Below are 15,674 nucleotides of genomic sequence, written 5' to 3'. Positions count from 1 at the left end.
TACTTATAGCTTCCATTATCCGGATTTGATTGCCATATCCAAACATTAGCAACAACACCCAAAACGAATGAACTAATCAACATAAAATTATATTGTTTAAATTCCATTCTTGAGCTTAACTACAAATTCCTAGTTAAAATAAGGATTTTGTCCTCGTAACGAATCAACGAACCCACCCCCATATTAGAACACATTAAAAACATATACAAACCAAAAGCGGATGATCAAAACTGTTACCTCACAAGCCGACAAAACCGGACGTATAACAGAGCGAGAACGGTGAGAGACTACGGGCGTCTGACGGTGTCTTAATAACGGAACAAGACATCAAATGGTGAGCAACAGTGATGGTACGCGGCGGCGGTACTTGGAGGCTGCACGTAGTAGTTGTAACAGACGGCGGAAGCGAGAGACACAGCGACTGATCGAGTGTCTGCTTTCCGGCGAGTTACAGGGAAGTGGTGGCGTCGGTGAATATCTGTGGCGGCGTTCGAACGGTGACAGAGGGCAGCGGTAATGTCAGAAGATGGCGCGACAACGGGTTACCAAAAAAAACGAGGTGAGGCTACAACGGTGATGTGCAGGGCGGTGGTTTCGTGAACAGAGAGGTAGATAGCATGCAAAATCTGGTAGGGTTTCGTGAGTTGAGGTTGGGTTATCACGTATACTTATACGAGTTGAGCCCGTAAATTTTGAGATAATATCTATTAGTTATAAGATCTAATAATTAGTTCATCAACTTTAGCCGGAAAGTCGGTTTCCAAGAGTTGTAGTTCATGTCTTCTTCAAACTGGTTTTCACGAAAAGGCAATAATGGTCCCTCTACTTTGTTTCATAATTTATTTCCACATTTACTTAGCAAACATTTTACTTTAGTGTTTGTTTTAAGTAACCTTTTACTTTTGGTTATTATTACTCATGTGTATGTTAAAATAGTATTTATGTTAAAAAGTTTAGCTTATATTTCATTAACGTTCTACCCATTTACGAGATACTAACACTTTTAATTAATGATGTACTTGGAGGTGATAAGACTAGTTCAAAAATTATATCTTGAAATTTTAGGATTAGGTGTGCTTATTATCTATCTATTTATTTAAATTGTTTATTTATATGAGTTTGCACGATATACTACAATAATAATATTCAAGTTCTACTTAATGGTACCTTTACTCAAATCATAAGTGATAATATATATATGTATATATATATATATATATCGTTAACAAGTTAACCCACGTATATATATTATCTTACCTCTAATACCATTTGATTACATATCAAATTTGAGTTCCCAACGAAATTCTAAATTCAATACAATTTCCATTAAACCATAATCATTTAAATAATCATCTTATTTTATTATCATAAAATTTAGCTATTATAATTATTATCTGAAAAATTCGGATATTACATAATTAATATTCTTTAAAGAAAAACCCATGATCCAAAGCTTTAAAAAGATGTTTTTAGGTGTAATAAGTTGATAATGACATCATGTTTTTGGCCTATGATCCTAGGAATTAGTGTACAGCATGATGTTTGCCTGTTTTGCTCCCTAGTTTTGAAACGTTGCTAGTGTCTTTATTTCATGCGACTGTGCGATTAAAGTTTAGAGCACGATCTCTTAGTGGAGTGGATGGACTCATCTAGAGTCTCGACTATTCAATATGTTCTTTTGTATTTTGAAGTATATCTATCTTCAAAGAAAGTAAAAAAATCCATACATCAAATCTCAATTGTTCATGTTGATTTCTCACAAAACTAAGTTGTAGGCTATTAATTAAACCTCGTAGTTAGTCACATCTTTTAATGATTCAGCTCAAGATTGCATAATTATCCTTAACTAATTAGCTTCTCTAATAATCGTATCATAACTTCATCATTGTTACGATGGTGATATCGAAGCTGTGAATGTCCATAAGCTCTATGTGTGAGCAACCATGTTATGCCTAAAAATGTTCACTCCATGGTTGCCGCTAGCTTTTACCATCATTCACATGAGCGTAAACAAGGTAACCTAAACGTAAACCATGGTAGTGTGTTTGCATGACTAAATGTATTGACGAGTCTTCATATCAATAGCAACCAACGTAAAGCTATTCATTTGATCTATGGCTCATCACATGATACCCTGTCGATAATCCTTGTTAGGATATTAGTCAAGCGTGCCATTTGGAAGTAGAAATCTCACTGCTGAGATTTTGTGTTAACAATATCACTGCTAACTTGGTTAAAGGGGGTTCTGGAGAAGTCGGTGACCTAGTGGCAGAGACAAATTCTTTAAGCCCTCGAAAGTCTTTGGTTCGAGTCGTGGAAAGTAAACGAAATTTGCCTTTGAAACAAACTTAGTCTTTGATTAGTTATTGTTATGTAGAAAACATATATAACATTGTATATGCTTTTTCATGTTTGAACAATTTGTTTTCTTGTTGAAAACTTATTTGCATGCTTTTATATATTTCGACAGCCTATCTTAGTTTTTAAACATTTAAAACGTAAACACAAGTGCTACAGTACAAAAGTTGTTTCCATCAATTCCACTAAAATTCCTAAATTCTATAAAGCTCGTTTAGTTTAGTTAGTTTTTTTTTTTTTTCACGTTGTGAAGATAAGTATATAACGCTTTACATAAAAAGAAAAACAAACTTTTATGTTTCTATTGGTAGTGATACTTCAATATTAGAAAGTACAAACATATATGATATAAAAGTCAATCGTATGATTATGAGGTTTTGCAGCATGTCCCAATCTGCATGTGGATGTTGTCACCAACCAAATATGCTATTTGTACGTTTAACATAAACATAAACATGAAATCTCAAAAACAGAAGTCTAGTTTTGAGACTTTGTATCTTGTTTTTAAACTAAATGTTATTTATTATTTAGTGGTTATGTTTTTAAATTAGTTTTGAGAGAGATAATATGATAAATCATTAACTAATAACCAGATTCTATATTTGATAAGTTTAAGTAGTAGTAACCAAAACTTATATTTCTTTATTTGTCTAACTTAATTTGAAAATTAAACATTTATAACATTTAATTAAAAATAAATAAACACTTGATAAAAGCTATGTGACTTTAGAGATGAATAAGGTTCTTTAAATAACTAGTGGAAAGACACTTAAGAAACTCAATTATTTACAAAATCTTTTTATCCGAAGTACTTGAAACTTTTTCTAACTCACATCTCATTCCCTTTAACTTAGAGAAAATTTTGTATATGATATGATACTTCATCTTATTCTCTAATATAGAGATTATAACATTTAATTAAAAATAAATAAACACTTGATAAAAGCTATGTGACTTTAGAGATGAATAAGGTTCTTTAAATAACTAGTGGAAAGACACTTAAGAAACTCAATTATTTACAAAATCTTTTTATCCGAAGTACTTGAAACTTTTTCTAACTCACATCTCATTCCCTTTAACTTAGAGAAAATTTTGTATATGATATGATACTTCATCTTATTCTCTAATATAGAGATTAAAATTAAGGACTAACCTTTCATTCTTTATATTTAGAGAGATCTATTATGTATTCTCTCCTTTTTTTTATTTTCTTTTGAAACATATAATTTTTTCCACTATTTCCCCCTAGTCTCAACTGAGGGTGTGAGACAAAAACCTACAAACAATTAGTCACAAAACATACGTTTTTGTTACTAGACCAAGCTATTGGTTTTTTCCTACAGTCCTACCTATTACGTATTCACTATCTATTTTTACTCAATATTTTGTGAGTGAAAAGAAAAAAGAAAAAAGAAAAAAAAAATATTATTTAATAAAATACTGAACGAGACAAAATGAAATGCAAGAGGCTAAAAGCAATTTAAAATATCAAACTAGTTTTATAAATAAATGACTTTTAACTAAATAAAATACAGAGATAATAGTCATAGTTATAAAAATTATGTGTAGACTTAGATTAATACCCGATTAATCGTCAATAAGTACTCCACGTACTAGTTATAATTAATTGCATTTGGTCAAAAATGTTTAAAATCAGAAAGTTTATATATAAAATCATTTGTTTTCACTTGTTGGGAGAAATACAAATAAATAAATAGAGCATTAAATATTTTAGCATTAACGCAATAACACTTTAATAAAAACAAATTACAACATAAATTTAGTAAATTAACTCAAGCTTGATAAAGTCAAATTCATATCATTTCCATTTTCCAGCATTGAACATCTGTGTTCCAACTATACTATATTTATATTATCTCTCTCACACACATAAATCATAAATGTCATTCTGATTTTATTCACTCATAAATCTCACATTCTTTCAACAACAACAAATAGCAAGAGATGCATAATTCATGTTCTCAAACACCATGATCAAACATCTTCTACTCATAATAATAATAATATTATTATTAACAATCCACCCAGCCTTCAGTCTCACAACCGACGGCATCCTCTTACTCTCATTCAAATACTCCGTCTTATCCGACCCGTCAAACGCCTTATCCACGTGGAACTACTCCGACGACACTCCATGCTCATGGAACGGCGTCGTTTGCCGCTCTTTCCAAACCGAGACACGTGTCACCGGAATCTCACTTCCCAATTCCGGACTCGTTGCCTCCATTCCCGCCAATTTGGGTTTAATCCAACACCTCCGAGAAGTCAACTTATCCAACAATTCGGTCAACGGGTCGATACCCTTATCGTTATACAGTGCACCGGAGCTTGAGGTTCTTGATTTGTCGAATAATTTAATCTCCGGCGAGCTTTTTGAAGGATGGAAAAACCTCCGGAGTCTTAATCTTTCCGGTAACTTATTAACCGGAAAGCTGCCGGAAAGCCTTGCTTTGTTACCCAACTTGACGGTGGTTTTATTGAACGGTAATTATTTCTCCGGCGATATCTCCGGCGGGTTTGATTTTATTAAAGTTTTGGATTTATCTAGTAATTTCATTAATGGGACGTTACCGGAAAATTTTGGCGGCGGTGATATTGAATACTTTAATGTTTCACATAATAATATTTCCGGCGAGATTCCGGCGGGTTTTGCGAACAAGATTCCGGCAAATGGGATAATTGATTTATCGTATAATAATCTCACCGGAGCAATCCCGGAATCCGGCGTGTTGTTTAACCAAAATGCGAGTTCGTTCGCCGGAAACCGAGGGCTTTGTGGGAAGCCGTTGAAAGAATTATGTGTAATTCCTTCAACGGCTTCCACGTATCCGCCCGCAATAGCGGGTTTCCCCGAAACGACCCCGTCGTCTCATTCGAACATTTCTTCGAATAATACATCCGATGGAACATCGAAAAATCGATTTAAAACGAGTACAATAGTGGGAATTGTGGTAGGAGATGTCGCGGTGGTAGCGATTTTAGTGTTTATTTTTATTTATGTATTGAAAAGACGTCAGCGTTGTTCACCAGATGAGCGCAATGATAAAAGTGCGAATAATCAAGATAACGAGTGGGGGGGCTCGTCATCGGATGATGACGAGCGTAAAACGTTGCGGTCGTGGGGGTGTATTATTAAGCGAAGAAGTGTCGAAGGCGAAGAGTTAAGCGAAATGTCAAGCTCGGATTGCTCGGATACCGAAAGGGTAGAATCGGAAAATAATAGTAATAATAATAATAATAAAACTGATGATTTAACAAACGGGTTGGTGAGGGTTGACGGGGGAGGAAAAGGGCTCGAGCTTGAGACGTTGTTGAAGGCGTCCGCGTATATACTCGGGACCTCCGGGTCAAGTATCATTTACAAGGCGGTGTTGGAGGATGGGACCGCGCTGGCGGTTAGACGGATTGGGGAAAATGGGTTGGAACGGTTTAAGGACTTTGAGAACCAGGTTCGGGTGATTGCCAGACTGGTTCACCCGAACCTGGTTCGGGTCCGTGGATTCTATTGGGGTGCGGAAGAGAAGCTTGTTATTTACGACTACGTTCCCTATGGCAACTTAGCCAGTGCACGTTATAGTGAGTCATCTTTTTCTCTATATATCTTTAGGCGCAATATAGCATTTCATGTGTGCGCATTAGCATTCCTCACCACTAATCATTTATTAAAACAACATTTTTGTAGTGAAACACAAAATAATTTTGTAACAATTAGATCGTGTATCTTGCATGAATGATAGGCAAACCTAGTTTATTATTTTTTCCTTGGACAATTAATATTTTCATAATATCTCAAGGTGGAGACTATAACCCACAAATTCTTGATTGAGGATTATAATTCTTTGTCACCAGACCAAACTAGTGACTGGTATCTTTATATTTAATTTACAAAATGTGATTCTAATTTGTTGCACGTCCTCGGTAAAAAGTAAAAAATGGATCCATTAAAAGGGCTAGTGAAATAAGTTAAAAATCTTTTTTGGTATAGTTTTTTATTGTTACAAACTTAGAATGATTAAATAATTGTACTTAATTATAATGTTATTGTTAAGATAATGACTTTTGTTCAACAATGTTATTGTTAAAATAATTAAGATAATGACTTAATTATATCAAGTTGCATTACTTTTAAAATTTGGAATTTTCTCAATAATTATTATAAACACTAAATATTGTAATATTGTTTGGAATATTAAACATAATTTTATATTTTCACAAAATTCTTCAGCATGCACATGCGCAATCTAGCTTTCCAACTTTACTAGTGCTAAAATGAGCTGTTGACGGTGACCGAGGTGGAGTAGTTGTAACTGAATCCTTTGTTTTATTAATGCACTGACCCATGGGCCATGGCGTATGATAGCAATAAAGGTCCTTGACTGCTTATACCCACGAGGCTTATAAAATATAACCTTAACCAAATAATTCCTTACAAAACAAACTAGATAATATATTTTTCTCCAAAAGTATACAAATCATTTACTGTTGTGTCCCAAATCATTAACACGCTTTGTTGACTTGTACCTTTTGTAGAAAAAGTTGGATCATCGCCTTGTCCGCTGCCATGGGGAGTTCGGCTTACGATAGCAATAGGCACCGCACGTGGGCTAGTATACATCCATGACAAGAAGCAAGTGCATGGGAATCTCAAACCGAGTAATATTTTGTTAGGGTCTGATATGGAGCCCAAGATAGGAGATTTTGGGCTTGAAAGATTACTGGCAGGCGATCAGAGTTGCAAAGTGGGTGGATCGACCCGAACCTTTGGTAGCAGGAGGTCCAATACGTCACGTGACAGTTTCACAGATATGGTCATTGGGCCAAAGTTGAGCCCAAGCCCAAGTTCTATGGGCTGCATTTCACCATATTATGCACCCGAGTCGCTTAGAAACCTAAAGCCCAGCCCAAAGTGGGACGTGTACTCGTATGGTGTTATATTGCTTGAACTTTTAACCGGAAAGGTTTTTGTGTCGGACGAGTTTGGGCCCGCTAGTATGACGTGGAACGTCACGTTGACGGTTGAAGAGAAGAAAAAGGTGTTGCGAATGGTTGACGTGGCTATCCGTGCTGACATGGAGGGCAAAGAGGTGGCCTTGTTGGCATTGTTGAAAGTGGCTTACAGTTGTATATCACCGGTCCCACAAAAGAGACCACATATGAAAGAGGTGCTACATACTCTTGAAAAATTTCCATGTGGAGAGATGTGTTATTTATGATTAATTTAAACGAATAATTAGTTGTTTTTCCTTTAATTTTTATTTGTCTTGTTTATAACTGAATTTAAAACAAGTAGAGCTGATGTAGAATGGCAATTTTAAAATTTGTGTATATGATAACTTTTAATAATGGTTATATACTTTTATTAATCTAGTCTAGTTATAGTTGTAAAGCGTGTGCTAGTTATTTGTTAAATTAGAAGTAACAAATATTGATTCGGGTGGCCAGCTAAAATCAAATCCGGTATGGTTAAACCGATATGTTAATTGTTAACTGAGGGGCTACGTGTGAACGAAAACCTTGACCAATAATAGGCACTTAATGGTCCAGCCTTTGATGTCTCTTTATGTTTTTGTTTATCAATTATCATTGTTCGGGTAAGTAATGGTTGGGCTGTGATCTTGATAAAGTGAAAGTTTAACATTATGTGGCCACAACTAATACCAACAATAGATTTAACAATTAATTGTAATGCCATAGTTTAGTGATAATAGAATCTTTATCGTTTTAGCGTTAGCATGTAAACGATACTAGGAATAAATTAGGATAAATCTATGTCTTAGTATATATTGATGGTCTTGGTTGTTATTGACATCCGGTGAATTATAATCAAAGAAGTGTTGTTAAAGTTCTTGTGCTCTTGTGTTCTTGATTTCTTCGTTTGATTTATACAATTATTAGCTTGATTAATAATTGTTGAATTATATGGATAGATTTTTATATCAATTCAATAAACAGCTTTTTATTTTTTAGAACATTATGTTTTAGTCTAAACTGTTGTTTAATTACATATTTTGTGAGATCGGGTCAATTGAGGATGTAGGCTTGAAGCTGAATGTGTGTGCGCTTGAAGCTTAATGAAGTAGTGCAACATTTGGTTGTAGCACTTCCAGGCCTCTCAAGCTGTAGCCCACGGTCTGTTGTCACCGTCTAGCCCCGGGCTTGGTTTACTCATCCAATGTGTTTAATGTTGAGGGAAGAGAAGGTTCATATGACACGTTCAAAATCGCATGCTCAAAATTAACTCTAATCCGGTCTCTTTATACCGTTTCTTCGTCTTCTACATGTTTTTCAAGGGTAATAAAATCATTGATTAATCTGCTTTGCATGATTTGATCTTGACCGGTGGTACCAAAACGAGGCTCACAAATGAGTTGATCTAACAAAAGTTAAGTTATGAAACAAAAAGAACTTTAAGTAACTCTATCCATTTAAAAAAAAAATACATTTATAGAAAAATTCATAAAATAGAATACCTCATAAACAGTTGAATGAACTTGTAGAAGAAACAAAAACTTTTGGTAAATGTTTTGTGTAAAATTATATACCATATGTATAATTGAAAAATCAATTGCTACACTGTAATTTGGTGATTGTCAATTATACTCTAGCTTTTTTTCATATTTAACCGTAGCCCCTAAAAGATTTCATGATTTTAATTTATGCCTTAACATTTGTTGTATTTTTGCAACGCAGTTTTCTTTTTTGGCATAGCCTTTTTATTTTTAGTTTTTATACATTTAAGTTATTTAATAATTTATATCATTTATAACGTTGTTATGCTTTAAATTTTGAGTGTATTTTTGCCAAATAGCTTTTGTAATTATTTTTTATGCATTTAAGTTATTTAATCATTTATAACGTTTAACTATGTTATTTTTAGAATTTTGACTAACAGCACTTTTGATACTTTTGAGTTCGTCGTACTGTACGCTTACTTTTATCTACGCCACATATCCTTGAGTGTCGATACAGTGCCGCGATACCTAAATTGTGTTTTTTGTTGTGTCAAGATAATAAATTGTTACGATATGTTTATATATCTGCTTTTCGATATTCAGATCTAGGGTTGTAAATGAACCGAATGTCCGTTTGGCGATGAAAAGAAGAACCACAATTTTGTGAACAATGCCTCAAGTAGTTTGTTGATTCTCGGATTGTCCGTCCGTTTAATAAACGAACCAAACATGAACAAAAAAATTTTGTTCAACAAGCGTAACGGAAGAACACATACAGAGACCATGTTCATTCAATAGTGTTCGCGAATGTCCAGTAACGCCTGTCCAACAGCTATACTTTTTGCAATCAATACGTAACCGTTTATGTTCGTTTGTATGGTTGTCAATTAACGCTCATTAGTGTGTGTTAATGTTCGTTTGTCCATCAGTATCTGTGTGTTCGTTTGTCCATTAGAGTCCGTTAATGTTCATTTATCCGTTAGTGTCCGTTTACAATATTGGACACAAATGGACACGGAAAAACTCTATTCCTTAATGGACGGACACGAACATGAGCTTTCATTCTATAAAGTGTTCGTGAACCGTTCGTTTGTCCGCCAAAAATTTAATGAAGGAACACGAAAAATGTTTAGTCTGATTCAGTCCGTTTACAGCCCTATTCGGGTCCGTTGCCCGTGGAGAACATTATTCTGGCTATACATTTACAACAATAGATATTTCAATTTTGGAAAAGAATTAAAAAATAATAATATTAAAGAAAACCTAATTTTGAATGAATACTATAATAAGTTGCCTACCAAAGCCCGCTTCCCTCTTTCATTTGAAAATACAGTTTCTCTGTCTAAAAATGGCAACGAATATCGGAATGATGGACGCGGCTTACTTCGTCGGCCGGTCTGAGATCTTAGCGTGGATCAAACACACTCTTCATCTCAATCTCAGCAAAGTCGAAGAGGTACGTAACGTAATTCAAGCCCTAATTTCACTTGCCACTGTATATATGGCCTGATTGTGTTAATAGCATTGAGTATATGTATATAATTCAATAATTGTTATTATATGACCTAATAATGTTGATAGTGTGACTGTTGACTGTATGTATGTATGTATGTAATTCGAATTAAGTGTACGATTTCATCAAACGCTAGTATCGCATGCTATTGAATTATCGATATTATTTTACCTAATTGTGTTGATAGTGTTGAGTGTATGTGTATAATTCGAATTAAGTGTGTGATTTCACTGGATTGGTTGGACGTATGCATGTACCGGTGTTGTTTAATAATCGTTGTGATTTTCTGTTCTATATCTGTGGAAATCGATTATATATGACCTAATTGTTGATAGCAGTGAATGTATGTGTGTTTAAAATTCGAAATAAGTGTATGATTTCACTGGATTGATTGGATGTAGGCATGTACTGGTGCTGTATAATAATCATTATTATATGACCTGATAATGTTGATAGTGTTGAGTGTTAATTCGAATTAGGTGTACGATTTCAATGGATTGATTGGATGTAGGCATGCACCGGTGCTGTTCACTGCCAATTGATGGACGCTGCTCATCCTGGAATGGTGCCGATGCACAAGGTCAATTTCGACACCAGGACGGAGTATGATATGATTCAGAATTACAAGATTCTTCAGGATGTTTTCAACAAACTCAAAATCACTAAGGTATTATTTACAATATATTCTGATCTAATTAAGTTTGTTCATGCTAGACATTGTGATTTGTTTCTGTTATATCATGCGCGATAATCCGAAATGAGTGAATTAGATTCTATGGGTTCATATGAGTAATTCATTGCGTATTAACCATCATGCTTGCTAAAATTTAAATGAAGAACTTATTAGGTGGAAGATTTCTGTTGTGACTGTTTCTGATATTAATCATGTTCCGAATGTGTGAATTAGTTTCTATATGTAATTCATTTCATAGATACTAATCTTCATACTTGCTAAAATTCAAATGAGCAACATATAAAATGGAACATCGACATTGTGTGGTGTGTTTCTATTTTACAACGCACAAATGTAATGTTTCAATTGAGTGATTATTCTTGCTAAAGTTCAAATGAACACTTGTTTATTATGCTGGACTGAGCAACCTTAAGTAGTCTGCAATAGTTGTTTTGCAAAGAAATTATGCCTGATGCTGAGAATCACTTGCTAATTGCTATTGCATACTTAATCTCCTTTTACTCACTTTAGCAACAAGTATGATGTCTATAAAGTATAAACACTCTGTTCATATAGTAATCAAACAATATGCTATCTTTGATGACAGCACATTGAGGTGAGCAGGCTGGTGAAAGGAAGACCTCTTGATAATCTTGAATTCATGCAATGGATGAAGCGATACTGTGATTCTGTTAGTGGAGGCGATCATCGAAAGTAACCTTTTAATTCGTTGCATAATGCCTCAAGTTTAAGTTTACACAATCCATAATTAACTTTTTAAACTTTACATTTTCAGTTACAATCCTCAGGAGCGTAGAGAAGCTAGCAAAGGTCGAAAAGACATAACCAAGAAATCTGCTCAATCGCAACCGACTCATGGCACCACAGCTGCATCCAAAACCCATAATACCCGAAAAGCAGATGCACCCTCGGTCAAGAACACTAAACCATCTTCAGCTGCTGACACATCTGCATATGATCAACAGGTTACTGAACTGAAATTAACATCGGAAGTCTTGAGAAAGAGAGAGATTTCTACTTTTCAAAGTTGAGAGATGTTGAAATGATATGCCAACTTCCCCCCGTCACAAATTTGCTTGTAATTGCTCTATAACTCGTGTTTTGTTTACACGTTTTGGAAAGAAAAAAGTTGAAAATGTTTGAACAAATATGTACTTTTTTTATAGGTTGTTGAAGTTATTAAGAAGATACTGTATGCTGCTGAAGAGGATGCATCCGTTATGGAAGAAGCTAAAGCTATGCTTCTTAAGAGTGAAGATGATGTGTGTGCGGGTCAAACTGTGGAAGTTGACCAGTCAAATCCCGATTCGCAGAAGAGGAAAACGGTTGTTGATGCGGAAGTTGATGCCGCTGCTAACACACGGTTGAGGGTTTCAGATGCTTCTGATGTGCATTCAAAGGGGTCTCCTCTTATGACCTTTGATCTTTAATCATCTAGATTTAAGTTCATATTTTTGAATGCGACAACTTAAAGAATGTATTGGTATTTCAAACTTTTATTTTTGCATATTATGTTTACCGTGACATCCAACCTGTTGGCTTTGCCTACTATAAAGTTGATGATCATCATCTAGATATATAAATTCATATTTTTGAATGTGAGAACTTAAAAAATGCTTTGGTATTTCATAAGTATTTTTTAGCATATTATGTCATTGTGTTTACTGTAACATCCGGTCTTTTATGCCAACCAATATCATCAACTTTGTCAATCAGTAGTTCACGGGTTTATTTTCGTTTGCCTGAGTGAAAGTTGAAAACATTAGACATCCTAGTAGGTCATCGTCATGGATTAGGCCTGTAAACGAACTGATCTTTTAGTCAATATAAGATTTTTATGGTTTCATTTGTGGCTGGATTTTGGCTGTTCACAGTCTGGCCAGCGATTTGGAACTTAAAACGGGCCAACTTTCTATTTTCACTCTTGAAATATGCAGTTATATAATCGTCTTTATTATTTTAAAAACTTGTATGCAAACTCATTGTTTCCGAAATATCGTATAAAAAAAGCTGTGGAACCACTAATATGTCAGTCTGTTCCAGATGGCCCGCCTGGTTCGACTCAAGAAAGCCGAAGTTTAATACCATGTAGCTATTAGTGTTCAAACATAGAGAATTTAACATAAGATTAATACCATGGAATTGGAACTCCTTTTCCTTTGAAAAACAACACTCAAAAGTCTAAAATAAAGTGATACCATTCTCTTTTGATAACTCCTTCATGACATCCGATTCCAATTGGAATCAAGTTCCTAACTCCTTTATTGGCTACTAAAACACCCTTTACTTGATTCGACCAAACCAAGTTTCGTATTGAGAGAAAATGGGCATGGCAATATCGCGGTTGGTGAAAATGTTGTTCGCGAAGAAGGAAATGAGGATTCTAATGGTAGGACTCGACGCTGCAGGCAAAACCACAATTCTGTACAAGCTTAAACTTGGAGAGATTGTCACTACCATTCCAACCATCGGTACCTTAATTCCCGTTCATATTTATATCCCTTTAGCTCGTTTCGTTTTGTCGTTTGAATTAAAATTTATGATATTAAACAAGGTTTTAACGTCGAGACTGTGGAGTACAAGGATGTTAGCTTCACCGTATGGGATGTTGGAGGACAAGACAAGGTACACAAAACCTTAGGCCACCAACTAACTCATCACTTATAAGTTATAACTACTTTCTATCCATGATCATGTTTTGATTGTTTTCATATTATGTGAAGATCCGACCCTTGTGGAGACACTACTTTCAAAACACGCAAGGGCTTATATTTGTGATCGATAGCAACGATCAAGACAGGATTACTGAAGCTAGAGATGAACTTCACCGCATACTCAATGAGGTAATAATTTCATACAGCTCAACTTATTTACCGGCCTTTGACAAGATTTATTTTAGCGTCTTTTTCATAGAAATACTGCTACCAGAGAAAGAGTTATGCTAAGAAAAATGTATTTAAGAAGTATCCCGACACAAATTTTACAGCTAACTTTATTAAACGCCTGACCTTCCAAATTCAGGCCTTTATAAATTTCCGCCTAAAATCCTTGATTTTCCCTTAAATTGAAGTAATATTTTTAACATCACGAATTGGGGTCAAGAAACTTATTGCAAACGTCGTTTTTTATAGGATGCACTTCGTGAAGCCACGATACTCGTGTTTGCAAATAAACAAGATCTTCCAAATTCAATGAAGGCTGCTGAAATCACTGACAAACTTGGACTCCATTCCTTACGAAATCATCGTTGGTAATCTATATCCTCTACCAAATGTAAAAATAACTTCGTGACAATAAGCCAATTTTATGTTAATAGAGTTTGAAGTTATGTAAATAAAAATGATAACAGGTATATACAGAGTACATGTGCAACATCTAGTGAAGGGTACATGCACCAATCAGCCGGTATCCCGATGATTGAGTGTTATGTGCTTTATGTCCAAGGCTTGATGGAAAACTACTATCGAGCCGGGGGTCTCACCGGAAGCAGCCTCTCTATCCCTATGGGGTAGAGATAAGGCTGTCTACATCTTACCCTCCTCAGACCCTAACATAGCTTTGCTATTGGTGGGATATACTGAGTACGATGATGATGATGATGATGATGTGCAACATCTAGTGAAGGGTTATATGAAGGTCTTGATTGGCTGTCAAACAATATATCGGCCAAGGTAAGTTATATAAGTTTAAGCTACAATATAAGATTATTACATGTTTTTTTGGTTGAAATATGTGAGAATAATAAAGTGAATACTTGATCAATATTGATTTTAGAATTAGATTTAACAAGAAAATCATGAGAAAGAAACAATTGTTTATTTTAGTGTATTTATACATTAATATCATACAAGTTTTACTTATATTATAAACACTAAAGAATGAGAAAAACAATGGGTCGAATACAACCCAAGAAAGTCCTGATAACACGTAAACATAATGTATATATGTGAAATAGTTTTACGTGTATTATAAACACTAAAGGATCATTCAATACATAACCAATTTTAAGTAGACAAACATTATGGACATTTATATATACGGTTTAAATTATGATCCATGAGACACATTATGTAAATGCATAACCATCTTTTTCTCTTTCATATCATATTTGTTGAGCAATAAGTATGAATGTTCGTGTGAACTTTGCAATTATCTATTTAAAATTGATTATGTGTTGAACGCACACCATAAGACTAACCTATACCATAAAAAAGTTCATTCTAGTAATTTTCTTTCGATTTAACCATATATGAAATGATAAATGGGAAAGTTTACCAAAACTGATAAAAGTGAATTTGCTTGTAGCGATGAGAGTACTCGGTCATCACTATAATGCGAAGAGCCGAAGGAAGTTCCTCTGCAACCTTCCATAAACATGTTTACCTATTCGTTTACTTTAACCATGTAATGATATGTGTGTGTGCGCGCATAGACACATTATGGCTGTATTCTACACGTTAAAACCGTACTTCATACCACAAAGATACATTGATGACGCTAGATTCCTATATTATGTCTTCAAACTAAAACGTCATGTTCTTCAAAACCAAATGCTCCTGTACCCCTTAAAAACATAGTTATTCCACAATCCACACGATATGAGTACACATTGATGAAGTTAACATTAGCGGCTAGT

At 34.6% G+C, this 15,674-nt stretch overlaps 2 protein-coding genes and 1 pseudogene across 2 annotated transcripts; all 3 read left to right on the top strand.

The window, feature by feature from the left end:
* The first annotated feature begins 4,334 nt into the window (after nucleotides 1-4,334).
* On the top strand, nucleotides 4,335-7,719 carry LOC143595030 (putative LRR receptor-like serine/threonine-protein kinase At4g37250). Its single transcript, XM_077074178.1, has 2 exons — nucleotides 4,335-5,955; nucleotides 6,910-7,719. Exons 1-2 carry the CDS (start codon nucleotides 4,335-4,337, stop codon nucleotides 7,590-7,592), a joined length of 2,304 nt encoding a protein of 767 aa, XP_076930293.1. The 3' UTR covers nucleotides 7,593-7,719.
* A 2,460-nt stretch (nucleotides 7,720-10,179) lies between these two features.
* On the top strand, nucleotides 10,180-12,468 carry LOC143595020 (microtubule-associated protein RP/EB family member 1C-like; annotated as a pseudogene).
* An 863-nt stretch (nucleotides 12,469-13,331) lies between these two features.
* LOC143595031 (ADP-ribosylation factor-like) lies at nucleotides 13,332-14,292 on the top strand. The gene is made up of 4 exons (XM_077074179.1): nucleotides 13,332-13,509; nucleotides 13,593-13,663; nucleotides 13,762-13,881; nucleotides 14,170-14,292. The coding sequence occupies exons 1-4, from the start codon at nucleotides 13,362-13,364 to the stop codon at nucleotides 14,290-14,292; spliced, it is 462 nt and encodes a 153-aa protein (XP_076930294.1). The 5' UTR covers nucleotides 13,332-13,361.
* The last annotated feature ends 1,382 nt before the right edge of the window (nucleotides 14,293-15,674 follow it).

This window comes from Bidens hawaiensis, unplaced genomic scaffold, assembly GCF_021521415.1.
Source record: "Bidens hawaiensis isolate Kalapana, Puna unplaced genomic scaffold, B.hawaiensis_p1.1 tig00044597_1, whole genome shotgun sequence".
NCBI lineage: Eukaryota > Viridiplantae > Streptophyta > Magnoliopsida > Asterales > Asteraceae > Bidens > Bidens hawaiensis.
This window is presented reverse-complemented; position numbering and strand designations above follow the sequence as displayed.

Bases quoted from the DNA above. Each gene is read 5' to 3' on its own strand.
- LOC143595030 (XM_077074178.1), top strand. From the start codon at position 4,335: ATGTTCTCAAACACCATGATCAAACATCTTCTACTCATAATAATAATA. The intron at 5,956-6,909 runs GTGAGTCATCTT...TACCTTTTGTAG, and splicing joins CTTAGCCAGTGCACGTTATA to AAAAAGTTGGATCATCGCCT.
- LOC143595031 (XM_077074179.1), top strand. From the start codon at position 13,362: ATGGGCATGGCAATATCGCGGTTGGTGAAAATGTTGTTCGCGAAGAAG. The intron at 13,510-13,592 runs GTACCTTAATTC...ATATTAAACAAG, and splicing joins CACTACCATTCCAACCATCG to GTTTTAACGTCGAGACTGTG. The intron at 13,664-13,761 runs GTACACAAAACC...TATTATGTGAAG, and splicing joins ATGTTGGAGGACAAGACAAG to ATCCGACCCTTGTGGAGACA.